Source organism: Aptenodytes patagonicus, chromosome 3, assembly GCF_965638725.1.
Source record: "Aptenodytes patagonicus chromosome 3, bAptPat1.pri.cur, whole genome shotgun sequence".
Lineage (NCBI taxonomy): Eukaryota > Metazoa > Chordata > Aves > Sphenisciformes > Spheniscidae > Aptenodytes > Aptenodytes patagonicus.
Genome location: NC_134951.1, coordinates 410,208 through 435,336, shown reverse-complemented (window position 1 = coordinate 435,336; position 25,129 = coordinate 410,208). Strand labels below are relative to the sequence as shown.

General features: G+C 74.8%; 6 protein-coding genes across 9 annotated transcripts; 3 read left to right on the top strand and 3 right to left on the bottom strand.

The window, feature by feature from the left end:
* Nucleotides 1-177: 177 nt before the first annotated feature.
* Nucleotides 178-8,294, bottom strand: LOC143158905 (cGMP-dependent protein kinase 1-like). The gene is made up of 20 exons (XM_076335364.1): nt 8,264-8,294; nt 7,378-7,589; nt 7,132-7,298; nt 6,639-6,752; nt 6,442-6,547; nt 5,243-5,306; nt 4,951-5,028; nt 4,734-4,822; nt 3,760-3,825; nt 3,612-3,659; nt 2,950-2,994; nt 2,105-2,243; nt 1,874-2,004; nt 1,659-1,748; nt 1,404-1,545; nt 1,201-1,289; nt 1,014-1,130; nt 676-738; nt 524-599; nt 178-445 (listed from the first exon to the last, which is right to left on the bottom strand). Exons 2-20 carry the CDS (start codon nt 7,557-7,559, stop codon nt 359-361), a joined length of 1,893 nt encoding a protein of 630 aa, XP_076191479.1. The 5' UTR covers nt 7,560-7,589; nt 8,264-8,294; the 3' UTR covers nt 178-358.
* A 1,462-nt stretch (nt 8,295-9,756) lies between these two features.
* KHK (ketohexokinase) lies at nt 9,757-12,706 on the top strand. Of its 3 annotated transcripts, none has more exons than XM_076335361.1 (8): nt 9,757-9,902; nt 10,001-10,117; nt 10,404-10,538; nt 11,266-11,338; nt 11,448-11,594; nt 12,157-12,245; nt 12,338-12,495; nt 12,580-12,706. In XM_076335361.1, the coding sequence occupies exons 1-8, from the start codon at nt 9,763-9,765 to the stop codon at nt 12,663-12,665; spliced, it is 945 nt and encodes a 314-aa protein (XP_076191476.1). In that variant the 5' UTR covers nt 9,757-9,762; the 3' UTR covers nt 12,666-12,706. The 3 variants fall into 3 exon arrangements, with proteins under 3 accessions (XP_076191476.1, XP_076191477.1, XP_076191478.1); XM_076335362.1 differs by lacking the exon at nt 10,404-10,538 and adding an exon at nt 10,231-10,365; XM_076335363.1 differs by lacking the exon at nt 10,404-10,538.
* A 1,410-nt stretch (nt 12,707-14,116) lies between these two features.
* CGREF1 (cell growth regulator with EF-hand domain 1) lies at nt 14,117-15,653 on the bottom strand. The gene is made up of 5 exons (XM_076335282.1): nt 15,568-15,653; nt 15,118-15,189; nt 14,834-14,904; nt 14,626-14,750; nt 14,117-14,542 (listed from the first exon to the last, which is right to left on the bottom strand). Exons 1-5 carry the CDS (start codon nt 15,651-15,653, stop codon nt 14,117-14,119), a joined length of 780 nt encoding a protein of 259 aa, XP_076191397.1.
* Nucleotides 15,654-16,562: 909 nt separating this feature from the next.
* ABHD1 (abhydrolase domain containing 1) lies at nt 16,563-18,679 on the top strand. The gene is made up of 9 exons (XM_076335261.1): nt 16,563-16,850; nt 16,952-17,112; nt 17,186-17,368; nt 17,432-17,477; nt 17,584-17,696; nt 17,768-17,941; nt 18,047-18,095; nt 18,167-18,332; nt 18,424-18,679. The coding sequence occupies exons 1-9, from the start codon at nt 16,563-16,565 to the stop codon at nt 18,651-18,653; spliced, it is 1,410 nt and encodes a 469-aa protein (XP_076191376.1). The 3' UTR covers nt 18,654-18,679.
* A 122-nt stretch (nt 18,680-18,801) lies between these two features.
* PREB (prolactin regulatory element binding) lies at nt 18,802-21,831 on the bottom strand. 2 transcript variants are annotated; one of them, XM_076332433.1, is made up of 9 exons: nt 21,697-21,831; nt 21,159-21,354; nt 20,734-20,945; nt 20,434-20,514; nt 20,239-20,363; nt 19,759-19,932; nt 19,614-19,686; nt 19,310-19,469; nt 18,802-19,177 (listed from the first exon to the last, which is right to left on the bottom strand). In XM_076332433.1, exons 1-9 carry the CDS (start codon nt 21,829-21,831, stop codon nt 19,083-19,085), a joined length of 1,251 nt encoding a protein of 416 aa, XP_076188548.1. In that variant the 3' UTR covers nt 18,802-19,082. The 2 variants fall into 2 exon arrangements, with proteins under 2 accessions (XP_076188548.1, XP_076188550.1); XM_076332435.1 differs by having other exon boundaries at nt 21,700-21,817.
* Nucleotides 21,832-24,046: 2,215 nt separating this feature from the next.
* TCF23 (transcription factor 23) lies at nt 24,047-25,039 on the top strand. Its single transcript, XM_076335260.1, has 2 exons — nt 24,047-24,391; nt 24,864-25,039. The coding sequence occupies exons 1-2, from the start codon at nt 24,047-24,049 to the stop codon at nt 25,005-25,007; spliced, it is 489 nt and encodes a 162-aa protein (XP_076191375.1). The 3' UTR covers nt 25,008-25,039.
* Nucleotides 25,040-25,129: the final 90 nt, after the last annotated feature.

Genomic DNA, 25,129 nt, shown 5'->3' with positions numbered 1-25,129 from the left:
GTCCCCATGCCCTGGCGGGACCCCCCCCACCCGCCCCGTTATTTATCAGCACCCCCCACCCCTCGCTCCCCTGTCACCACACGCCCCCGTCCCACACCACCCGTCCCGGCCCCCCCATGCCGCCCTGCCGCCCCCGGCCCCCCACTGACCCCCACGAAATAAAGACACGGCACCGGGTTTTGTACCCACGGCTCCGGCTCCTTCCTACGCCCGGCTGCAGCCCCATGATTTATTGCCCTGGGGCAGCCCCCCCACCCCGGGAGAGTGCAAGGCCACAGGGCAGCCCCCGGCATCGCGCCGGCCCAGGGGTGCGGTGGGGAGGCGACGCAGCCGGCCCGGCCAGGGAGTCCCACTGCGGTCAGAAATCCTCGTCCCAGCCCGAGAACTTATCCTCCGCTGGCGTCCAGTCAACCGAGAAACGCTTGAAGTTGACGTAGGGGGGTCCCTGGGGGGGACGGGGTCAGAGCCGGCCCCTCCTGCCCCCTGGCAGTGCCCGCACGAGCCCCCTGAGCCCCCACCTCACCTCCTTGATGAGCTGCAGGGTGGGTGCCTCCAGCTGCTGCAGCGAGAGCTTCCTCCACTTCAGAGCCCCGAACCACCTGGTGGGGGGGGGGCCTGATGCAGGAGGGGCTGAGGGGGGGGGGGGCGCGGGGCCCCCACCCAGCCCCCCCTCACCTGTGCTTCTTGATGCCGCGGATGCCGCTGGCCGTGTTCCCCAGGCGCTGCCCCGGACGGCGCCTGCAAGGGGATGGCGTGGGGCAGGGGCTGGGGGGGGGGGCACCCCCCACGCACCTGGGGCACCCCCCTGCACAGCGGGGTGCAATGATGTACCCGGGGGGACACCCCACCCACCCCCCCCCCCCGCACACCGGGATGCAGTGATGCACCCGGGGCACCCAAGCGCCTCCCAAGGTGCCTGGAGGACCCTGCCCGGGGCACCCCCACTGCACCCAGCACCCCCCGTGCCCCCCCCCCATCCCCTTGCAGGACCCCCCCCCGGGTGTCCCGAGCACCTGCAGAGCTTGCCGATGAGGGAGCAGGCGGCCTCGCTGAGGAAGGCGGGGAAGGAGAAGATGCCGTCCAGGATGCGGCTGTAGATCTGCTGGGGGTCGGCACTGTGGAAGGGGGGCCTGCGGGGTACGGGCAGGTGGGGCCTTGCCGCGGGGGGGGGCTCGGCCGGCCCCGGGGGCGCGCGCTCACCTGCCCACCAGCAGCTCGAAGGCGAGGATGCCCAGCATCCAGAAGTCCTTCTCCCCCCGCCCCAGCTCCTTGGCAAAGCCAAAGTCGACCTGCGGGCGCCGGCGCCGTCAGCCAGCGCAGCCCCCCGCCCCCCAGCCCCTGCCGCCCCCTCCCCGGGCACCGCTGCGGCAGTGCTGGTGCTGCCGGGACGCCCACCCCGGTACCAGCTTGACGTAGCCGCGCTGGTCCAGCATGAGGTTCTCGGGCTTCAGGTCGCGGTAGATGATGCCGTGGCCGTGCAGGTACTCGAGGCCCTCCACCACACAGGCGCAGCAGAACACAGCCAGCGGCTCCTTGAAGCAGCGTCTGCACGGCAGGGACCGGCGGTTGCATGGCGTGGTGTGGCATGGCATGGTGTGGCATGGCACGGCACGGCACGGCACTGCCATCCCGGCCCCGCGCTCGCTCCGGCTCCATACATCTCGCGCAGCTTGGTCCACAGCTCACCGCCCTGGCAGAACTCCAGCAGCAGGTAGACGTACTGTCCGTCCCGGAAGGTGCCGAAAAACCTGCCGGCAGAGAGGGGTCGGCAGGACCTCGGCACGGCCAGCGGCCGCACTGCCCCGACCCCTGCACTGCCACCCCGCTGCCCCCCCCCCCCCCCCCGCTCCCATCCCACAGCCCCTGCCCTCACCCCACGATGAAGGGGCTGTGGCTGCGTGCCAGCACCCGCCGCTCGGTCCGCACGTGCTCCTGCTGCTGCGTCCGCTCCACCCAGTCCTTGCGGATCCGCTTCAGCGCGAAGAGCCGCTCCCGGCACCGCACCTAGGCGTGGGCGGCCGTGGGCACCGGGACGGGCGCTGCCGGCCGCAGCAGGACAGGGCTGGGTGCCAGGAGCCGGGGGTGGGCAGGGTCCGGCTCTCACCAGCTCGACCCTGCCAAAGCCGCCGGTGCCCAGGACGACGCGCTGGCCCTGCTTCTGACCCTCCTCGTAGTGCACGGCCGCCAGGTCCTCCAGCCGCACCGGCACCGGGGGCTGCCGCAGTCTCGGGGACCCCCAGACCCTGCGGGTGCGGACCATGGCCCTGCAGCACCTGCCCGGCACCATGGGGCTGCCGACCCCCAACCCTGCCGGGGCCCAGAACCCCCTGCTGCTCCCCAGGGACGGCGCTGGGTCAGACCTTGGGGACCCCCCAGCAGCAGGATGGACCCTGGGGACCCCGGTGCCATCAGGCTGGGCCATGGGGACACGGCAGCACCCAGAGCGACCCCAGGGACCCTGTGTCACCCAGCCAGGCCCTGGGGAACCCCAGCACAGGGCTCAGCCTTTGCTGACTTGCTGCTGTCTGCCCCCCTCTGCTGCCCACCCCTGTCCATGCGCTGAGGCCAGGGAGCCCCGTCCCAGGGCAGGATGGCCCCGTCCCGTCCCCCTGCCTGTCCCTGTCCGAATCCCCACCCCCATCCCTATCCCCATCCCCATCCCCATCCCCACCCCATCCCATCCCCATCCCCACCCCATCCCCACCCCCATCCCATCCCCATCCCCACCCCCATCCCCACCCATCCCCATCCCCGTCCCCATCCCATCCCACCCCACCCCATCCCATCCCCACCCCACCCCACCCCACCCCATCCCCACCCCACCCCCTCCCATTCTCATCCCCCTCCCCATCCCATCCCATCCCATCCCACCCCACCCCAGCCCCACCCCCATCCCCGTCCCCATCCCACCCCACCCCACCCCACCCCCCCACCCCATCCCTCACTGACCGCCCAGGATCCTCCGGGGCCGGCGCCTCTGTCTCAGACGCGTTTCTGGGGTGGGAAGGAGCCGTGGGTGTGGGGGCAGTGGGGCCAGCGCCCGCTCAGCCCCGTGCACCCGCACAGTCCCCTCCCCACGGTCCCCTCCCCACGGCCCCACGGCCCCCCCCAAGGACAAGCACAGGGTGCGGGGGGGGGGGGGGGGGGGGGCAGCGGGGACCCAGACTCATGTGTGGGGCCAGGAAGGAGCCACCTTGGCCGGGCGGTCCACGGTGGGGGGACACCTCGTGTGGGGCCAGGCCGGAGCGAGCAGTGCCGCGGGTCCCGGTGGGAGCGGGACGGCACCAGGACCCGCCTGGGGCCACGCCACAGCCCTCGGCCCGGCCAGGCCCTCCTGGCACCGGCCACCGGCTCCCTGCCGAGACCATTGCCCCGACCGCCCTGCACCCATCACCCCGGGTCCCCTCACCCCAGACCCCCCCCCCCCAGGCCATGACCACCCCCCTGCCCCCCCCCCCCCCCCCCAACCAGCAGGACCGGAGCTGCCCGGCCGGAGCGGGGCCCCCCCATGCCGGGGGTCTCCCCCGGGGCCAGGGGCTCCCCGTGGAGCCGAGTGCTGCCCTGGGGTCCTCTGAGGGATTGGGGGTCCCAGGGGCGCCGGGGGCACTCACGGCTCCGAGAGCTGCCGGGGACAGAAGGGGCTGATCTCAAGGAAGTCTCTGTGGGGCAGAGGAGGGCTCAGCGGGGCGGCGGGGGTCCTGGCCGTGCCCCTGCAGGGACAGGCTGGGGGGGCGGGGGGGGGGGCACAGGGACACCCACTCCTTGGCCACGGTGATGCAGGTGACGTGTCCCTGGGCCTGGCACGACGCCGTCTGGCGGGTGTTCCTGCGCAGAGGCTGGGGGTCACGGTGGGGGGAGAGACGGGGCGGGGGGGGGGGGCCAAAGAGGGGGGGGGGGCAGTGCGTGGGGGTGTGCAAGAGCCAGGTGTGCACAGGGAGCTGGTGCAGGTGAGCTGGCACGTGCCCCGTCCTGGTGCACCAGGGATGCACCAGGGGATGCCCTGGGGGTGCTGCAGGCAGCGGGGAGGGTGTCACTGCAAGGGGGGGGTGTCACTGCAAGGGGGGGGGTGTCACCGCGGGGGGGGTGTCACTGCATGCAGGGGGGGTGTCACCGCAGAGGGGGGTGTCACTGCAGGGGGGGGGGTGTCACTGCACGCAGGGGGGGGGTGTCACTGCAAGGGGGGGGTGTCACTGCACACAGGGGGGTGTCACTGCAAGGGGGGGTGTCACTGCAGGGGGGGGTGTCACCGCAGGGGGGGGTGTCACTGCAAGGAGGGGGTGTCACTGCAGGGGGGGGTGTCACTGCAGGGGGGGGTGTCACCGTGGGGGGTGTCACTGTAAGGGGGGGTGTCACCGCGGGGGGGTGTCACTGCACACAGGGGGGGTGTCACTGCAAGGGGGGGGGGTGTCACCGCAGAGGGGGGGTGTCACTGCGGGGGGGGTGTGTCACTGCAGGGGGGGGTGTCACCGCGGGGGGGGTGTCACTGTAAGGAGGGGGTGCCACTGCAAGGGGGGTGTCACTGCGGGGGGGGGGTGTCACTGCACGCAGGGGGGTGTCACTGCAAGGGGGGGGTGTCACCGCGGGGGGGGGGGGTGTCACCAGTGACCACAGGGCCAGCCCGGCGACCCTGGAGCCATGCAGCAAGCCCGGGCTGGCACCGCAGGTGCTGCCAGGGCGGGGGGGGGGGGGGGGTGCGGGGGGGGGGGTGTGTGGGGGGCAGCCCAGGCACCCACTGCAGCAGGGAGATCTCCCCGAAGTGCTCGCCGGCGCCCAGGATGCGGATCAGCTTCTCTTGCCCATCCACCCGCCGGCTCACCCGCACCTGCAGCGCCGGGACGCGGGGACAGGGGTCGGGGTGGGGGGCGCAAGGCACGGCCCTGACCCTCGCCAGGGGGTTGGGGGGTGGCGGGGGGGCCCCCGGTGCGGTGGGGAGCAGGGTGTCGCACCCACCTCTCCCTTCAGGATGATGTAGAAGTTTTCCCCCTCGCCCCCTTCGTGGATAATGACGTGGCCGGGCGCAAAGGTGCACTGTGAGGAGGGGTGGGGTGGGCAGGGGGGGCAGGCGGGCAGCGCCCCCCCCCCCCCCAGTTGGTCCCAGACCCGCCATCCCAGGCACATCCCAGTGCGCTGCGCCCCCGACCCCCCACGGGCTGCGGCCCCATGGGGACGTGTCCCGGGGCCCCCGGGGCCCGCGCGGGGGGGGGACCGGGGAGGGACGGACCCTTCTCGGGCATCCACCCACCTCCTCCATGGCGTCCAGCAGCTTGGAGAGGTGGCTGTCGGAGAGGTCCCGCAGCCAGTGCACCCTGCGGGCGAGAGGGGCCGGCTGGGCTCCCGCACCCTGCCCGCACCCGGCCCGCACCCTGCCTGCACCCTGCCTGCACCCTGCCTGCCACCTGCCCGTACCCTGCCTGCACCCTGCCCGTACCCTGCCCGCACCCTGCCCGCACCCTGCCCACACCCTGCCTGTACCTGCCTGCACCCTGCCTGCACCCTGCCTGTACCCTGCCCGCACCCTGCCTGGGCCCTGCCCGCACCCTGCCTGTACTCTGCCTGTACCCTGCCCGCACCCTGCCTGCACCCTGCCTGTACTCTGCCTGTACCGTGTCCTTCCTGGGCCCTGCCTGCACCCTGCCCATACCCTGCCTGCACCCTGCCTGCACCCTGCCTGCCCCCTGCCCACACCCTGTCCATACCCTGCCTGCCCCCTGCCCGCACCCTGCCCACACCCTGCCTGTACCCTGCCTGCCCCCTGCCTGCCCCCTGCCTGCACCCTGCCCGCACCCTGCCTGTACCCTGCCCGCACCCTGCCTGGCCCTGCCCGCACCCTGCCTGCACCCTGCCTGTACCCTGCCCGCACCCTGCCTGCACCCTGCCTGCACCCTGCCCGCACCCTGCCTGCACCCTGCCTGCACCCTGCCCTGCCTGTACCCTGCCTGGGCTCCTGCAGCCCGGAGCCCAGCACAGCCGGCAGGCAGGGCAGGGCTGGGGAAGGGGATGGAGAGGCACGGGGCTGGGGAGGGGACGGGGACCGGGACGGGGATGGGGATGAGGGCAGGGATTGGGAGTGGGGATGGAGACAGGGGTGGGACGGGGATGGGGATATGGTGGAGGTGGGTCTGGGCATGGGAACGGAGACGAGATGGGCATGGGAATGGGGATCAGATAGGAACAGGGATTGGGATGGGGATGAGACGAGGATGGGGATCAGACGGGTACGGGAATGGGCATGGGGATGAGGACGAGGACAGGGATGGGAGCAGGGATGCGGATGAGATGGGAATGGGGATGATGATGAGGACAAGGCTGGGACTGGGAGGGGACTCTGCGGCCAGGGCTGCAAGAGGGGCCGGCATCCCCCCCCCCAAGGGGGTCAGGGTGTGGGGCCCGGGGGCGGCAGGTGCCGCGGGGCGTTGCCGGTGGGTTCCAAGCCCCACTCACGTCCGCAGGGAGCCCAGGATCTCGGCTCGTCTCTGCTTGGCGTTGCTGGTGGCAATGGCACGGTACCGCTGCCTGTCGATGGCCCAGAGGCGCACGGGGCCGAGCGCTGCGGCAGAGGGGTGTCAGCGGGGGGGCTGGGGGGCTGGGGGAGGGGGGTGGTGTGACACGGGGCCCGTGGGGCAGGGGGCTGCCCTTACCCCGCACGGTGGCGGTGCGCTTGCAGTGGTAGAGGATGGCCAGCTCCCCGAACACGTCACCCGGCCCCAGCGTGCGGAGCTGCCGGCCCCGCTGGCTCACGTTGAGCTGCCCCTCTGCAGGGAGACACGGCCCGCGGCGGGCGGCATCACGCACACGTGTGCACATGCACACACATGCACGTGCATGCACATGCACACACGCATGCGCAGATGGGACTGCCCTGCAGCAGGCGGCCTCGCACGTGCACACGGGTGGTGCACCCCCCGCAGCGGGTGCACAGGCAGCACACGCACACGCGGGTGTGCACAGGCACAGACAGGCACACGCGTGTGAGGCAGCCCGACACGCGCAGGCATGTGGCAGACGCGGCAGACGATCTCACCCCCAATGCACACCGGCGCGCGGGCACGGGCGTGTGCACGCCTGCAGCACACCTGCACACGCGTGACCCAGGCCGCATGACCCCCGCGTGTGCCGGCGCCACGCTCTCACCTGCCACGATGTACATGGCGGTGCCCTCGGCGCCCTCGGCCAGCACGGTGTCCCCGGGGCCGTGCCAGACGGGGGCGAAGCTCTGGGCCAGCGCCTCGGGGCAGCCCTCGCCCAGGCGCCGCAGGAACTCGCTGCGTCCCACCGCCTCCGCGATCAGGCTGAGGTCCCTGGGGGTGCCGGGACACAGGCAGGGCAGCGACAGACCCCCCCAACCCCGGCCCCGCGGCCCCCTGCCCCAGCGGCTACCTGTGTGACTTGGGGCTGTTGGGCACGCAGAGGGCGGCGTCGCTGGAGAGGGGCTCGGGGACAATGGCCGGTGCCCGGCTGTCCCGCCGGCCGGGGGGCTGCTCCACGGCCTCTTCCCGTGCCACGCTCCGCAGGAAGGTCCTCTCCTCCTGCAGCCGCAGCTCCCGCAGCTGCTTGTCCATCCCCGTGCCACCGCGACAGCTCCCGGCGCCCTGGGGGTGCGGGCAGGCGGGCAGCGAGCGGCACGGCAGCGCCCTGCCACGGCCCCAGCCCCCGGCCCCAGAGCCAGCCCACGTCTCCCAGGGCACAGAGGGGAGATGCTCCCTGGGGCATGGGGGCACAGCCCCACACGACACGGCCGGGCTCAGCACGGTGCTGCGGGCCTTGGCTCTGCACTGCCCGGCACAGCACGGCACAGGTGGGCACGGCACGGCACGGCACGGTTGGGCACGGCACGGCACAGCCCAGCTGGGCACGGCATGGTCAGGGACACCCAGGATCCCGCGGTGCCGGGCACTCGGCCCCCGCCGTACCCCAAATCCTTGGCCCCGGCAGCTCCGGGGGCAGCGTGGGCAGGGCCCCGGTGCAGGCAGGAGGGGTCCCCGGGTGGGGGCCCCAGCCCCAGGCTGGGTCTGCCCCCGGCCACGGCCCCACGGCGAGGTGGGTGTGGGCTCCCGTGGGCACCATGCCCGGGCGCTCCCTGCCCCGTGCAAAGGTTGTGCCGCCAGCACAAAGAAGCCCGGAGGGGCCTCGGCACAGCCCCCCCCGCCCCGGCACGGCACGAGGATGCGGTGACCCGTCCCGTCCACCTGGGCACCCCGGGCCGTGGCTGCTGCTGGTGCCCGGGGGCTCGGCCCCGCTCCCCGTCCCGTGCCCGGCCGCTTACCTGTGCCACCGCTCCGCTCCTGCCACCGTCCCCCTCCCGCTCCCGCCGCCGCCACGGCACGGCCGGGTGACACATTAACCCAGGCAGCGGTGCTCCCACCGGCCTCCCGGAGCCCCCGCCCAGCACTTGCCGAACCACACCTGCGCCTGCACCCCAACCTGCACCCTGACCCGCACCCTGTGCCTGGGGGGGAGCGGGGGGCCCCCCAGCACCCTGCGGCGGCACCAGGCACGGCCCCACGGGTGCCCCCGGCTGCCGTGGGCAGAGTCCAGCCCAGGGGCCGGCACCTGCTGAACGCTGACCCCAGCCGTGTCCTCACCCACCCCCCGACCCACGGTACCCCCCTCCGCCCCGTGTCCCAGCCGTGCCCGGTTCGGCTCCAGCCCCCCAGGGCTGAGGGGCCGCGGCCCCATCCCGGCCCACCCCCACGCTGGGGACCCGCCACCCCGGCCCGGCCCGCTGCCTGCAGCCGTGGGCCCTGTGCCTGCCCGGCCGTGGGGGCCCCCCGGGGCCTGTAGCCGCCGGGCACGGGGGGGAGGGTGTGTGTGTGTGGAGTGTGTGCACGGGGGGGTGTGCACGGGGGGTGTGTGTGCACGGGGGGGTGTGTGTGCACGGGTGTGTGTGCACGGGGGGGGTGTGTGCACGGGGGGGTGTGTGCACGGGGGGTGTGTGCACAGGGGGGGTGTGTGTGTGTGCACGGGGGGTGTGTGGACAGGGGGTGTGCACGGGGGTTGTGTGCACGGGGGGTGTGTGTGCACAGGGGGGTGTGCACGGGGGGGTGTGTGCACGGGGAGGGGGTGTGTGTGCACGGGGACAGTGTGTGCACGGGGACGGGGTGTGTACGGGGGGGGTGTATGTATGGGGGTGTGTGCACAGGGGTGGTGTGTGCACGGGGGGTGTGTGCACAGGGGGGTGTGCACGGGGTGTGTGTGTGTACACGGGGTGGGGTGTGCACGGGGACGGGGGGGTACGGGGGGGTATATGTATGGGGGTGTGTGCACGGGGGGGTGTGTGCACGGGGAGGGGGTGTGTACGGGGGATGTATGTACGGGGGTGTGCACGGGGGGGTGTGTGCACGGGGAGGGGGTGTGCACGCGGGGGTGCACGGGGGCTGTGAGCAACGCGCGTGCACAACGTGCCCGTGCGCGTGTCGGCAGCGCGCGCGCAGCGGGCCGCGAGCCCGGGCAGCGCGCGGGGCGAGCGCGCGCGGGGAGCGGCCTGCGCCCGCCCCGGCAACCTGGCGGTTGGGCGCATGCGCGCGGGGCGGGGGGTGGGGGGGTGGGGGGGAGGAGGGGGCGCGGCCTCGAGGGCGTGTCCTGCATGGCCGCGCCCTTCCTTCGCCCCGCCCCGCCAGCCTCCCGGGAAGGGAGCGGCGTGGCGGCGGGCTCCGATTGGTGGCGCCCTGAAGGGCGCGGCGCGGGGGCGGGCCCCGATCGGCGCGGGCGGGGCGGGGCGGGGCGGGGCGGGGCGGCGCCGGTGCCGAGCGGAGCGGGCCCGGCATGGCGGCGGGGGCGGCGGCCGCCCGGCGGGACCCCGAGCCCGGCCCCGCGGGGGAGAAGCGGATCCTGTGCGTGGGGCTGGTGTGCCTGGACATCGTCAGCGTGGTGGAGGCCTACCCCGCCGAGGACTCCGACACCAGGTACCGCCGGGCCGGGGGGGGGGGGAGGCAGCTCCGTCGGGAGCTGCCGCTGCCTCCTGCCTCCTCCCGGGGCCGACCCGGCGCCCACGGCGTTGCAGGTGCGTGTCGCAGCGGTGGCAGCGGGGCGGGAACGCCTCCAACTCCTGCACGGTGCTGGCGCTGCTGGGAGCCCCCTGCGCCTTCATGGGCTCGCTGGCCCCCGGGCACGCCGCCGAGTAAGTGGGGTGCGGGGGTGGGGTGGGGGGTGGGCCCGGGCTGCCGGCGGGGTCCCGGGGCCGCCCCCGCCCCGACCCTCCCGCCGGCCCTTCGGCGTCTCTCCCGCCCGCAGCTTCGTCCTGGCCGACCTGCGGCGCTACGGGGTGGACGTGGGCCACGCGGTGTGGCAGCCCGGCGGCTGCCTGCCCGCCTCCGTCGTCATCGCCAGCGCCAGCCGGGGCACCCGCACCATCCTGCACGCCCACGGGTGCGTGGCGCCCCTCACCCCGCTCTCTGTCCCCCAAGTTTCATTGCGGCGGATTTCCGGCGCCGGGGTGTGGACGTGACGCATGTGGCCTGGCAGCCCCGCGGGGACGTGCCCTGCGCCTGCTGCGTCGTCAGCGCCGCCAGCGGCTCCCGGACCATCGTGCTGTATGACACGTAAGGGCGCCAGCCCTGGCCCCGATCGCCCGGCGGGCAGCGCTCGGCCAGGCCGGCTCAGGGCTGCGGCCCCCTCCCTGCCTTCACCCTGGCCGAGCCGGGCACCCAGGGCCACCCCCGGCACCCCGGGGGGCTCACAGTGCTCGACCCCCGGCAGAGGCTCTGCCAGCGCCAGCCCAGCGCTGCCTGCCAGGGGGTCCCGCGTGCTGGATTGGGTGACTCCCTGTAATTCTGCACACACAATCGCTGCCAATCACCCCCGCAGCCCCCAGTCGGTCCCCCCTGTGCCGCAGCCGTGATTGGCGGCGGCATCGCTGCGCGGCCACACGCTCCGGTGTGTGGGACAGCTGGCACGGTGCCCGCGGGGACACCCCGCACTGCATGCGGCAGCTGCCCGGTGGCCCAGGACAGCATTCCTTCGGCTGTGCCGGTGCCGGCAGGGCAGCCGTGGTCCTCGCACCGGCAGAGGGCCGGCCACGCTCACGCGGGTTGACGGCAGAAGGGGCTGTTGGGCGGTGCCGACCCCTCTGGCTCTGGCAGCTCCAGCCTGGCCGCCGCCGCGCTGCCCTTTGAGTCCGTCTCAGGGTCCCGCTGCGCCACCACCAATGATTCACCCGGGCGGTGCCACCCCCGGCGCTGCCCTTCACCCCCGGGCCGGGGTCACCCGGGGCCGCCCCGTGCTGCGGCTGGGGGGGCCCCCCCGCCCCACCTGACCCCCGCACCGCAGGAACCTGCCCGACGTGACCGCCCACGACTTCGAGCGGGTCGACCTCTCCCAGTACAAGTGGATCCACTGGGAGGTGAGCCCGGGGCGGGGGGGGGGGGGGGGTGACGGGACCCCCGGGGTTGGGGGACCCCCGGGGCGGGGGGGGGGGGGAGGTGTGACCCCCTGCGTGCACCCGCCCGCAGGCCCGGAACGCGGCGGAGCAGGCGGCGATGATGCGGCGGGTGGAGCGGCACAACCGGGCCCGGCCGCCGGCCGAGCGGGTCCGGACCTCGGTGGAGGTGGAGAAGCCGCGGGAGGAGCTGCTGCCGCTGATGGGCCTGGGCCACGTGGTGCGGGGCGGGGCCGCGGCGGGGGGCGGGGCCGCGGCGGGGGGGCGGGGCCGCGGCGGGGGGCGGGGCCGCGGCGGGGGGGCGGGGCCGCGGCGGGGGGGCGGGGCCGCGGCGGGGGGGCGGGGCCGCGGCGGGGGGGCGGGGCCGCGGCGGGGGGGCGGGGCCGCGGCGGGAGGGCGGGGCCGCGGAGGGAGGGCGGGGCCGCGGAGGGAGGGCGGGCCTTGGCCGGCGGGGGTGGGGCTGCCGGCCCTGGGCGGGGTCAGGGGCCGGGCCGGGGTCAGGGCGGGGAGGGGCGGCGGGAGTTGGGGGTCCGGGGCAGCGGGGGGGGGGTGTGTGTGTGTGGTGCGGGGGGGGGGGGGGAGGCAGGCGGGGGGTGCAGTTGGAGCACTGGGGGGCGGGGGGGGGCGCACAGCCTGTGCAGGGGCATAGCAGTGTGTGGTCGGGGGCTGGGGGTGCAGTCGGGGTATGGGGGGGGGGGGACGCAGTCGGGGTGCGGGGGCACAGCACGGCTGGGGGTGTTGGGGGAATGTCGCCCCCCCCCACCCCAGCCCCTCTCCTGCAGGTGTTCGTCAGCAAGGACGTGGCCCGGCACTTCGGGTACCAGTCGGCCCCCGAGGCGCTGTGGGGGCTGCGTGGCCGCGTACAGCAGGGGTAGGGGGGGGGGTGCAGGAGGGGTGCGGTCGGGGGGGGAGGGGGGGGGGGGCACGGCCGCACCCCACCCCCACCACCCCCACTCTCCCCAGGGCCACGCTGATCTGCGCCTGGGCTGAGGAGGGGGCCGACGCCGTGGGGCCCGATGGGGAGCTGGTGCACTCGGACGCCTTCCCCCCGGAGACCCTCGTGGACACGCTGGGGGCCGGGGACACCTTCAACGCCGCCGTCATCTTCGCGCTCTCGGCAGGTGGGCACGGCCCCGGCACGGCCCGGCTCGGCTCAGCTCAGCCCGGCTCGGCCTGGCAGGGCTGACGAGGCGCCCGTTCCCCAGGGAGGAGCCTGCAGGACGCCCTCACCTTCGGCTGCCAGGTCGCGGGCAGGAAATGTGGGATCCAGGGCTTTGACGGCATCATCTGAGCCGGGCGCCCCGTGCCAGGAGACACCACCACCCCCCACCCGCGGGGCACGCCACCCCCCCCCCCCCCCCGCTGCACCCAGCACCCCCCCACCCCCCACCAATAAAGCCCCGCGCTGCCGCCCCCCTGCTGCCTCCTGCGCCCCCCCCCCCCGGGCTATGCCCAGCCCGGCCCCTCTCCCCAACCGGGGGCCGCAGCGACCATGGGGCGGCGCTGACCATGGCCCAGGTGAGCGCCGGCGGCACCACCTGTATTTCTGTTTTTTTGGCGGCCGGTCACGAGCGGTGTTCCCCAGGGCTCAGTTTTGGGGCCGGTCTTGTTCAGTATCTTTATCGATGATCTGGATGAGGGGATCGAGTGCACCCTCAGTCAGTTTGCAGACGACACCAAGTTGGGTGGGAGTGTTGATCTGCTCGAGGGTAGGAAGGCTCTGCAGAGGGACCTGGACAGGCTGGATCGATGGGCCCAGGCCAACTGGATGAGGTTCAACAAGGCCAAGTGCCGGGTCCTGCACTTCGGCCACAACAACCCCATGCAGCGCTACAGGCTTGGGGAAGAGTGGCTGGAAAGCTGCCTGTCGGAAAAGGACCTGGGGGTGCTGGTCGACAGCCGGCTGAACATGAGCCGGCAGTGTGCCCAGGCGGCCAAGAAGGCCAATGGCATCCTGGCCTGTATCAGAAATAGTGTGGCCAGCAGGAGCAGGGAAGTGATCGTGCCCCTGTACTCGGCACTGGTGAGGCCGCACCTCGAACACTGTGTTCAGTTTTGGGCCCCTCACTACAAGAAGGACGTTGAGGTGCTGGAGCGTGTCCAGAGAAGGGCAACGAGGCTGGTGAGGGGTCTGGAGAACAAGTCTTCTGAGGAGCGGCTGAGGGAACTGGGACTGTTTAGCCTGGAGAAAAGGAGGCTGAGGGGAGACCTCATCGCTCTCTACAACCACCTGAAAGGAGGTTGTAGCGAGGTGGGGGTCGGTCTCTTCTCCCAAGTAACTAGAGATAGGACGAGGGGAAATGGCCTCAAGTTGTGCCAGGGGAGGTTTAGGTTGGACATGAGGAAAAATGTCTTTACTGAAAGAGTGGTGAAACATTGGACCAGGCTGCCCAGGGAAGTGGTGGAGTCCCCATCCCTGGAGGTATTTAAAAGACGAGTAGATGAGGCACTTAGGGACATGGTTTAGTGGGCATGGTGGTGTTGGGTCAACGGTTGGACTCGATGATCTTAGAGGTCTTTTCCAACCTTAATGATTCTATGATTCTCCATCCTGCCACATTACAGGGGCAACCGCACAATCCCGGCCCCACTGTCCTCCCCAGCCCCGCTGCAGGCTGTGGGGAGCGCAGGGGACGCCCCCACTACCACGTGCCCCGAACAGGGCAGGTAGCAACCGGGGCATGACACCCCACAGCCACTGTGGGGCTGGCACAGCCCTGCCCACAGCCTCCCCACCACCACCTACCCCTCCCCAGGGTCCCCCCAAGCTGGGGCCACCTCCCCCTCCGGGTCTCCAGCCTCAGGGGCTTCAATCTCGGGGGCTTCCTCTGCCTTGATGGCTTCAGTGTCAGAGCCTTCAGCCTCGGGGGCTCCCTCCACTTCCATGGCTTCAGCCTGGGGGGCTGCCTGCCCCTCTGGGTGGGCACTGCCGCCGGGCAGGCCCTGCCCCTCTGTCAGGATGCTCACCCCCACGTCCCCCTCGGGCGCCTCCATGTCCCCCCTGGGCGCAGCCCCAGCCCCTGCCAGCAGCTCCCCGGGTTGCTGCAGGAGGGGCTGCCCCAGGGGTCCCTGGCCCCGGCCGGGCAAGAGCAGCAGCTCGGGGGGGTCGAGCAGCCCGTCCCTGCTCAGGTCCTGCCTCTCCAGGGCTCGGTCCACCAGCGCGGCCACCTGCGGCGGCGGGATGGGGACAGGGTGAGGGCCTGGCCCGGGGGGCTCCATGGGGTGCGAGGGGCCGTCCCCGTGGGACCTACCATGTCGGGGTCCAGCCGCTCCCCATCCCGCTGCGCCAGCACTGCACCCAGCAGCTGCAGCAGCTCCAGCCCGTCCAGGCGCCCGCTCCGGTCGTGGTCATGCAGCGCAAAGAGGTAGAGCAGGGCTGCGGGGCACGGGGCGCTGTGGGGCTGGGGCCGCGTCCCTGCCCCCACCGGACCCCTGGCCCCCGCCGCCACGCGGCCTTACCCTGCTCCCGCGTCATGGCCTCCGCATCCCGCTCCGGTGGCCCCAGGCTCCTCACCGCGCTCCGCAGCAGCCTGGGGGCGGTGGGGCTAGGGGTGGGCACGCACCGCCCTGCCCCACGGCCTGCCCTGGCCCACAGCCAGCCCCAGGGCTGCTCCGCCCTATAGCTGTCCCCAGGACCACCCTGCCCCACAGCCAGCTGGGCACTGCCCCTGCTCCCCCCCCCCCCCCCCAAGTCTGCCCCCCCCTCCCTTGCTCGGGGGGCTCCCCAAGGGGCACGGACTCACGGCAGCGTGGGCAGCTCCGGGCTCAGTGGGTCGGGATCAGGATCCAACCTCGTGGCCACAGGGGCCTCAGGCCTGGCCGGGGGGGTGGGGGGGCGTTACTTGTGCCCCTGGGTGGGGGCTGCCTGGCCTGGCCTGACGTCTCCGCAGTGCCCCACACAGTGTCCCCTCCACCCATGGCCCCCGCAGCCCTGCATGCACCCCTGTGCCTTCGAGCTCTGTCCTTGACCATGCACCCCCTGGACCCCTGTGCCCACCCACAGCCACGTGCCCCAGCCACGCGCCCCAGCCACGCCTGTGCACCCCACCTGCGCCCATGCACCCCGTCTGTACCTGTGCACTCCACCCCCCCCCCATGCCCGGGCACCCATCTGCACCTGTGCACCCAAACCACACCTGCGCCTCCCCATACCCATGCACACACACCCCCCCGTACCTGTGCCCACCCCGTACCTGTGCCCCCCAGCCTTGGGGGCAGCCCACGCTGCCGGGACCACCACCAGCAGCAGCAGCAGCAGGGCCACCAGCAGGTTCCTCATCCCGTGACCTTCGGCTGCAGACGGGCGAGAGCGGCAGGGTGGGCGCCCCTGGCTGGGCAGGGGGGGGGGCCGGGGGAGGCCATGTCCGGCCACGGTGGGTCTTTGGGGGGGGGGGGGGGACGGGGGACGTGCCCAAACACGGTGGGTGCGTGGGGGGCCGTGGGAATCTGGCATTTGGAGAGGGGCAGGGGGTGGGGAGCAGGTCGGGGGGGCTCTGCACAAGGCGCTTCCCCACTCGCTCACTGTCACGGCACCGTCCACCCGTCCCGGAGCCCTGCAGCCCCGTCCGGCCTCTGCCCGCAGCCCCCTGCCCGCGCTGGGGTGCACACCCACCGCCACCCGTCTTCGCACCTGCAGCAGCTCCCCCGGGCTCCCCCCGGCCCCGGCCCACCCCCCCGCGCCCCGGGCGGGAGCGGCAGCCCTGGGGGGGAGGTCGGGCAGCCCTGGGGGGGAGGTGGGGGGGGGGCTCCGGGGAGCGTCCACCGGCTCCAGCGCGGCAGGGACACGCTGGCACCGCCGGGACGGCTGCGCTGCACGGGGGGAGCGTGCTGCACGCGTGGGCACGCTGCGGGGCACTGCTCGCACTGCTCACACTGCACACGCTGCACACGCCCCCCCCTACCCAAACACACACACCCCCCGCAGCCCGGTGCCCCCGGTGCCCACTCACCCGGCCCCGGTCTCACGTCTCGGTGCCGCCCGCCCCGCCCCGGGCCACGTAGCCGACGCATCCCCCCGCGCCAGCACCGCCACCGATAGCGGCACCGGCACCGGCCGGGACCCACCCCGCCCGCCGGGTCCTTCCCTGCCCGGGGGGGTTCAGCCCCCGCCCCGGGGCGGCTTCGGCCGCGCCCCGCCGGCAGCAGCGCAGGGGTTAACCGGCACCCGGCGCCCCTGCCCGCCTCAAAGATGGCCGCGGGCGCGACACGCGCCCGCCCCGGGGCGGGGCCAATGCCGGGCGGGGCCGTGGTGGGCGGAGTCGCGCCGGGGGCGGGGCCGCCCCGCGGGGGCACGGTCGCCCCGCGGGGGCGCGGCCGTCCCTCGTGGGCGGGGCCGTCCCGGGCGGCGGCGGCGGCGATGGGCGCGGAGGGGCCGCCGGTGCCGGGCCCGGTGCTGTTCCCGCTCCCGCCGCTCCCGCTGCTGCTGGCGGCCGCCGCCGCCGCCCTCCTCGGCTACTACTGGGCGCGGGTGCCGCGGGTGAGCTCGGGCCGGGCCGGGCCGGGGGGGCCGGGGCGGCCCCGCTCCGCCGAGCGGCCCCGCTGACCGCCCGTCCCGTCCCGTCCCGTCCCGCCCCGCAGCGGCCGCTGCTCGCCGCCGGCCCGCGGTTCCGCGCCTTCCTGGAGCGGCGGTGCCCCGCCGCGGGCGAGACCTTCTACCCCACGCCCTGGTGCTTCGAGGGCCGCCTGCAGACGGTGCTGGGCGCCCTGCTCCGGGCCCGCCCGCCCGTCTCCTACCGCTGGTGAGCCCCCGGCGCCGGCGCCGGCCCCGGCCCGGTGCCCCCGCCCGCCGCCGACCCGCCGCTCTGCCCGCAGCGAGGCCATCCGCGCCCCCGACGGCGGGCAGCTCATCCTCGACTGGGCCGAGGACCCCGGCAGCCACCGGCGCCTGGAACCCCGCGCCCGCCCCGTCGTCCTGCTGCTCCCGGGCCTCACCGGCAGCAGCCAGGCCGGTTACCTGCTCCGCCTGGTGCACCGGGCTGGCCGCGCCGGCTACAGGTGAGCCCCGGGGACGGGCCGGCTGCGGCCCCGCCAGACCCTCACACCTCCCCTCTCCCCCAGGTCCGTCGTGCTCAACCACCGGGGCTGCCGGGGCGAGGAGCTGCTGGTGGGTGAGACCCCCAAACCCCCCACGCCCCCGGGCAGAGTCAGGACAGCCCAGCACACGCGGGGGGGGGGGCCGCTGCCCACCCCCAGCTCCGCTCCCCCCTCAGACCCCCCGGACCTTCTGCGCCAGCAACACTGAGGACCTGGAGACGGCCATCGCCCACATCAAGCGCCGGTACCCGCGGGCCCCACTGCTGGCCGTGGGCATCTCCCTGGGCGGGTACGGGCAGCCCCCACACCGGGGACGGGCCGGGATGGCGGTTCGGCTGCCCCTGACCGGCTGCGCCGCAGGATGCAGGTGCTGAACTACCTGGGGCGGCGGGGGCAGGCAGCGGGGCTGGCGGCGGCCATGGCCCTCTCCCCGAGCTGGGACGCCGCTGCCTCAACCGCGTCGCTGGAGCAGCCCCTCAACGCCGTGCTCTTCAACCAGCGCCTCGCCGCCGGCCTGTGCCAGCTCGTCAGCAGGTGGGTGAGGGGCATGGTGGGGGAGGGGAGGGGGGGGCACGGGCGGCTGCACGCCCAGCCCGGGGCTGGCGGCAGCGCCCGACGCTGACCCCAGGCCCGGTGCAGGCACAGGGCGGCGATCGGGGAGAAGGTGGATGTGGAGCACGTGCTGCAGGTAGGACCCGGCCCCCACCCCGGCCCTGTGGGCCGAGGCCCCCCCCGACTCCCACCCACCCCACCCCGCAGGCACGCACCATCCGGGAGTTCGACGAGCGCTACACGGCCCAGGCCTTCGGCTACCGCTCCTGCTGCGAGTACTACCAGGCTGCCAGCCCCGCGCGCCAGCTCCACCGCATCCGCGTGCCCGTGCTCTGCCTCAACGCCTCCGACGACCCCTTCTCTCCCCTGCACGGTGAGCGGGGGGGCCACGGGGGGCAGCGGGCGCAGCCCCACGGCGGGGCGCACCGGCGGTCGGCTGACCCCCTCCCGCCACGGCTGCCCAGCCATCCCGGTGGAGGCCGCCTGGCGCCTGCCCCACGTGGCACTGCTGGTGACAGCCCACGGGGGACACATCGGCTTCCTGGAGGGGCTCTGCCCCCGCCCCGGCAGCTACATGGAGCGACTCTTCGCCCAGTTCATCACCGCCATCTTCGAGCACGGGGAGGAGCTGCAGCAGCTGGAGGGGGACGGGGATGGCGCTGGGGAAGGGGCTGCGGGGCAGGGCGCCGCCTGACCCCACAATAAACCCACACAGCTGCAGCCGTGTGTCCGTGGGCTGGGCAGGGGGGGGGGCTCAGAGCAGCCCCCCAGCCGGGAGCAGCGCCGGAACCAGCCCCGCTCCCCCCCCCCCCCAGCGCAGCCCCAGCACAGACGGGACAGCGTTGCCTTCGCGCTCCAGTTTTAATGGCAGCAGTGGGGCGGAGGGCTGGCGGGACCCCCTCCTTCCCGGGGCCAGCCCCACGCCGCGCCACAGCCGGCACAGTCCTGCCGGGCCGGGGCCCCGTGTGGCTGCCGGGCCCCTTGTCCGCTCCCCGAGCGCCAGCGGGGGCGGCAGGGCCGGGGCTGGTCCCTCGTCTGCTTCACAGTCTGCTTGGGGTGGGCCGAGGCGGGGCAGAGGCTGGCCAGCCTGGGGGGGTCCGTCCTGGCGCGGGGTGGGGGCGTCCTACAGGAACCCCGGGAAGGCGAGCTGCAGCAGCAGGATGGCGGCCACGATGAGCCCGGCGCAGAGCAGCAGCAGCAGCCAGACAGGGAGGGAGCCTGCGGAGGAGAGAGGGGTGAGGACGGGTGCCGCGGCCCCTGGCCCCCCCCCGCACGTACAGAGGCAGCCCCGCTCCGGGCTAGGGAGTGGCAGTGGGCAAACCCCCCCCCGGGCGGGCCCCCAGCACCTACGTCGGCTGGGGAGCAGGTGCAGCTTGCAGCGGCTGTCGACGGCCACGCTGAGCAGGGCGGCCTCGTTCCCCGCCAGCAGCTCCCGCCCACGCCGGCTCTCGGGGACGAAGGCCACGTCCGTCACCACGATGCCGTGCGCCTCCTTCACGTAGTACAGCCTCTGCGAGGCAGGAGGGTGGGGTGGCCCGAGGCAGCCTGGCCCTGGGAGGCGGGGGGGGGCGGCGGCGGCACTGGGGCTGCCCACGCAACCCCTCCCCGCCCAGCCAGCCGCTCCCCGAGGAGCCCCGCCGCCCCCGCAGCTCACCTGCAGCGAGAAGGCAATGTGGATGGCGACAGAGCCCGTCACCGTGCCCAGCCCCAGGAAGGTGCCCGAGTCACTGCAGGGGGGAGGAGGGTGAGCGGGGGCTGGCGCGGCCCCCCAGCCCTGCACCCGCCCGGCCCCGGGGTACCTGACGGAGAGGCAGGAGATCACCTCGCTGCCGCAGGGCCGGGTCAGCAGCGGCAGGAAGCTTTTCCCGTCCCATTTGGTCAGGTAGCAGGGCGGGGGGCGGCGCTCCCGCTTGTGGGGCACCTGCACCGTGTAGAGCCGCAGCGCCCCGGCGTTGTCCTCCACGGCCCCGAACCTGCCCCAGGAGGGCACGGGGTGCATCGGTCCCTACAGCCAGCACCGCCAGCCCCCCCTTCACCCGGGGCTGCGAGAGGGGCCCGCACCCTCCCCACCTCCCAAGCCCAAACCTGCACCCAACCCCACCCCACTAAAGCACACACCAGAGCCGCTCCTTCCCCCAGCCTGGGGGAGCCCCCCCACGCAGACGCGGCAGGGGCTGGGAGAAGGCTCGGCGTGCCCCAGACTAGGGGTTCGCACGTGCGGTCTGTGGGGGTGGTCCGTTCCCAGCCCCCCGCCCGCGTGTCCCAGCCCCTGCCCTCACCGGCAGGCCTGGTAGCGGTAAGCCTTGTCGGGGATGCCGGGCAGGTTCTCGTTCCAGCACAGCCCCGTCACCAGCTGGTCCTGCTGCCACACGCAGCACTGGAAGTCCCGTCCCGCCGTCACCACCTGTACGTAGAGAGCGCGGGCGTCCAAGGACAGCTCTCCCCGCGGGGACGGGGAGCCGCCCAGCACTCACCTTGTTGTCAGGGCCCAGCGCGATATCTTCGATCTCCCCGTCGTGGGCTTTGAACTCCAGCGTCTTCTTCATGCTGGGGAACTGCAAGAGCAGAGCAGGCGTCGGAGCTGCGCCACGCGGGCCAGGGCTCGCCGGCAGCCCCAGGTCCCCACCAAGCGCGGCACCCGGGGTGGCTCGGGGAAGGCGTCAGGAAGACACAGCGTTACGCGACTGCCGTCGCTGCCGATCTGGCACTGCCGGGGCCTGGCCTTCCCCGCCGGGCACACGCTGCCGCCCAGCCTCGGCTCCCCCCGTGCCTACCTCCCAGAGGCGGAGGAAGCCGTCGGCACCGCCGGTGACGAGCAGAGAGCAGTCAGCGTTGAAGCGGACGGCCTTCTGCAGGGCGTCGGGGCTGAAATCTGTGCGGACGCTGTGCAGGCTCTCCACCGTCACCTCGCTTGTCTGGCTCTGCGTGTCGCCCTGCCCCGCCGGGATGGGGCCCTTCCGCTTCCGCGGCCCCTTCTCCCCACCGCCTGCAGTGGGGCAGACGACACGGAGCCCTGACACAGCTCCCCGCCGCCGGGCAGGCTGAGCCGGGGGGTCGAGGGCAGGCAGGAGGCCCCCACGGCGCTGCCCCACCTGCGAAGCACCCCACAGACCCCCACGCCCTGCCCCACGGCACCCAGGGCGGGGTGCTCTCACACCGACACACCCCCCCCCCCCCCCCGGGGAGAGCGGGGCCTCACCGTTCTGGCCGGCTGAGCCGCTCTTGGCCTCGGGCGCCTGCAGGCTGAAGCGGAGGATGTGGCAGCTGGCGTCCTGCCCCGCGGCGATGATGTCGTCGGCCAGCGCCATGGTCATGGTGGCGCGGGTCTCGGTGTCGTGGGAGTGGAGCAGGGAGGCGCTGAGCTGCCCCCCGATCTGCTCCAGCTGCAGGAAGTGCTGCAGGACGGGGCTCGGCCTCAGCCCCTGCCGGGTGCAGCCCCCCCCCCCCCCCCGGGCTCTGCGGCGGGGACCTGCCCCGGGGCCACCCGCTCCCGCCTTGACCCCACGCCGCCCCCCCCGGCTGCCGCCGCCGCCGCCTTGACCCCACGCCCAGCCGGGCCCCCCTCCGCCCCACGCCCGCGGCCTGCGCCCCCCCTTCCCCTCCGAGGCCCCCTCCGCGCCCCCCCCCCCACCCCCCCCGGGCCCGGGCCTGCAGCCCCCGGACCCCCTCACCCCACGGCGCCCACCCGCGGGAGCCCACGGACCCGCCGCCCGCCCGCGCCCCCGGCTAAGCCGCACCACGCCATTGCGGATGCCGGTCTTGGCGGCGCCGCCGCCGCCGGCGGTGATGGCGAGCGGCCGCCGCGGGTGGAGGCGGACGGTGTAGAGCGGGAAGGGCGCCCGGTACAGCTCCGCCGGCCGCCGCGGCGCCATGGCTGCGCCGCACCACGTCAGCGCGTCGCCGCCGTCGCGTCACCGCGCCGCCCCCCAGCCCCGCCCCCGCGCGGCGCGGGGGCGGGGCGGCGGGTCGCGCGTGTCCGTGGGCGCCCCGCTCCCCCCCCCCCCCCCCCCCCGCCCCGGGGAGGCCGCCTGCCCGCGGCTCCCCGTCCCCGGGCGGCGGGCCGCCGCGTGCGCGCAGCGCCGCCGCCGATGGAGCCCCGCGTGGGCGTGAAGCCCCGCGTGGGGGAGCCCCGCGTGGGGGAGCCGCGCGTCCGCAGCGCCCCTGGGCGATGGGCGCGTGCACCGCAGCCCCAGCAGCCCCGTGCCGTGAGGCGCCGTGTTCGTACCCCGGGGGACGGGGGCTGACCTGCCCCCTCGCCCCCACGCACGATCCCTCTGCAGGTGGGGCGGCACCCGCACACGGCCGTGGGGGACCCCCGTGTGCCCCCCCCCCCCCCCCCCCCCCCGGAGGGCTGGGGGCCGCCCCACCTGCAGCCCAGCTGAGGAGTCGTCCCCCCCGCCGCCCCCCCGTGGAGCCCCTCCTGCCGTCCGGGGCCGGGCTGGGCTCACCCCGGGTCAGCCCACTCCCCCGGGCGCCGGCGGTCACCCGTGGGCGTGCTGCCCGTGCCGGGCTGCCCCAGCACACCAGCGCTGCCCTACGGCCGCTGCCCGGCCCCCCGCAGTCCCCTCGCCCGGCCCCGCGGCCGTGGGGGAGCATCTCTGCGGCCCGAGAGGGGCTCGGGATGGGGGTCCCGTGCGCTGCCTCCCTCGGGGGCTGGGGGTCCCGTGGTCCCCGCTCAGCCCCAGCCCCACTGCCCCCACCCACAGAGCCGCATGGGGCAGCACAGTGTATTGGGGGGGCTGCCTGGGTCCCCATGGGTCCCCCCAGCCCCGCGTCCCCCCAGCCGCCTCGCTGCGCCTCCCCCATCCCAGCCTTGACCTGGCTGTGCCTCTCCCGCGCCGGCCTCTACCGCCACCGGCCCCTCGGGGGTCCTCACCCCGCTGCCCGGCAGGGGATGCGGGTGCCGGGGTGCCCCAGGCTCCAGGTGTGCCAGGGCTGGACACAGGGGGCTGGGGTGGGGATGGGGATGGCACAGCCCCCTGGGGGACCCCCTCAGCCCGTGCCGGGTGGCAGCGGGTGCGGGACCCCCCCCACGGGATGGGCCCATCGGTGCCGGCAGCTGCCTGCCCCCCCCACCCCACGCCAGCACTGGGCTCCCATCCCACGGGCAGGGCCTCGGGCGCAGGGGCTGCACGTGGGGCCGGGGCTGGGGTACAGTGTGACCCCACAAGGGTGCCCCTGCCCGGCGCATGGCCTCTGCCCACGGTGCCCTGCCCAGGGCTCGGTGGCTCTGGTGTGGCTCCCGTGGCGCTGGGGCTGGGATGTGGGGTGAGCAGGGTTCCCGTGGGCGGCCGCAGGCCGGGGGAGGCTCCAGCTGGGACAGCCCGTATCCTCCTGCTCATCCCACGGTGCCAAGGAGGGGGAGGCGAGACGCCCGCCCAGACGAGGCTGCGGGCTGGGCCGTGCCGGGAGGCGGCGGAGGGATGCAACGGCGCTCCCCGGGGCGCCCTGACCCACCAGCGCTTCGTGGGGCCGAGGTGCAGGCAGGAGCACAGGCAGGGGCTGCCTGGCGGGACCCGGCATGGCCGAGAGCACGGGGGCAGGCGCCGGCGGGGGTTGCGGAGCAGGGCCGGCCGCCACGCACGGCTGCCCCCCGGCCACCGCTGCCCCCGGCTCCCGGGGGAGGAGAGGGGCCTGCAGCCCACCACGAGCCGCCCGGCGCTGCCGGGGAGCGGGCACAGGCAGGACCCCGGGGCTCTCGTCTGCCCACCCTGGCAGCCCAGGGAGCCCCCCGGCAGCAGAACAGGTAGGAGCCAGCCGAGTGTGGGAGCGGGACCCCATGCGCAGCGGCGGCAGGGAGGCCTGGGGACGCGCCTGCCACCCCTCGGCCCTGCTGCACCAGAGCCGGACGGTGCAGGCGGCCCCGGGGGGCTGCCGTGGGAGGGGGGTGCACACCAGGCAGCGCCAGCATGCCCTGCTTGGGTGCAGGTCGTGGGCAAGACTGAGGCCACTGGGGTGCGGACAGGGGGGGACGGGCTGTCCCGTGGCACACGGGTGGGTGGGACGCAGTCCTGGGGGCACAGACACCCCATGGGTCCAGGACCTGGGGCCACCCGTCTCCTCAGGGGGCAGGTGGCATCGTGGAGGATGGGTGCTGTCCCCATCCCATTGGGGGTGACGGTGCCTGCCCCAGCCTCAGCTGCGGGCCCCGGGCCGGCTCAGCCCCGCCTGTTGCCACAGGGCCCCCCGGGGCTGCCGTGCCCCCAGAACGCGGCGCGGGAGCGGAGCCGGGTGCGGGCGCTGCGCCAGGCCTTCCTGTCACTGCAGGCAGCTCTGCCCGCCGTGCCCCCCGGCACCAAGCTCTCCAAGCTGGACGTCCTCGTCCTGGCCACCAGCTACATCGCCCACCTCAGCCACGCGCTGGGCCATGGGCCCCCGCCGCCCATGCCCTCCCACCCGCTCTGCGGACACCCCCTCCTGCACCCCGTGAAGGTGAGACCCAGGGCACCCCTGCCTCGGGGTCCAGCTCCCCAGCACCGGTCCCTGGGGTCTCCCCTGCATGATGGCACCTGGTCCCTGGGGTCCCCCATTATCCCCCGTGCATGCCAGCAGCCAGCCCCCGGGGTCCCCCAGTACCCGATGCAGCTGGTCCCTGGGGTCCCCAGTGCATGCCAGCACCCATTCCCTCAGCTTGCAGCCCCTCCACCCTGGGGTCCCCAGCATGCCCCGTGCACACCGGCAGCCGGTCCTGGGGTCCTCAGCATGCCCCGTGCACACCGGCAGCCGGTCCTGGGGTCCTCAGCGTGCCCCATGCACACCGGCAGCCGGTCCTGGGGTCCCCAGCGTGCCCCATGCACACCGGCAGCCGGTTCCCAGGGTCCCCCCATCCCCAGGCGTGGGGCACCGGGAGCAGCAGGACAAGGGGCCACCCTCCCAGCCCCGACCCCCTCTCCCTTTCTTGCAGAAGTGGCCGATGCGCTCCCGCCTCTACGCCGGCCCCTGGGGGGGACCCGGTCCTGACCCCCCCGGCGCAGCCACAGCCACCAGCAGCCACGAGCGCACAGGCCTGGGGGACAGCAGGCTGGCAACGGGGGACGGCCCCCCCTGACCCCCCAGGGTGCCCACAGCCACGAGACCCCCCCCCACGCCTGCTCTCCCCCCCACAGCACAGGGAGGTCGTGCCCCAGGGTGGGGATCGGGGGGGCAGCAGCCGGGACGGGGGGTGGGGGC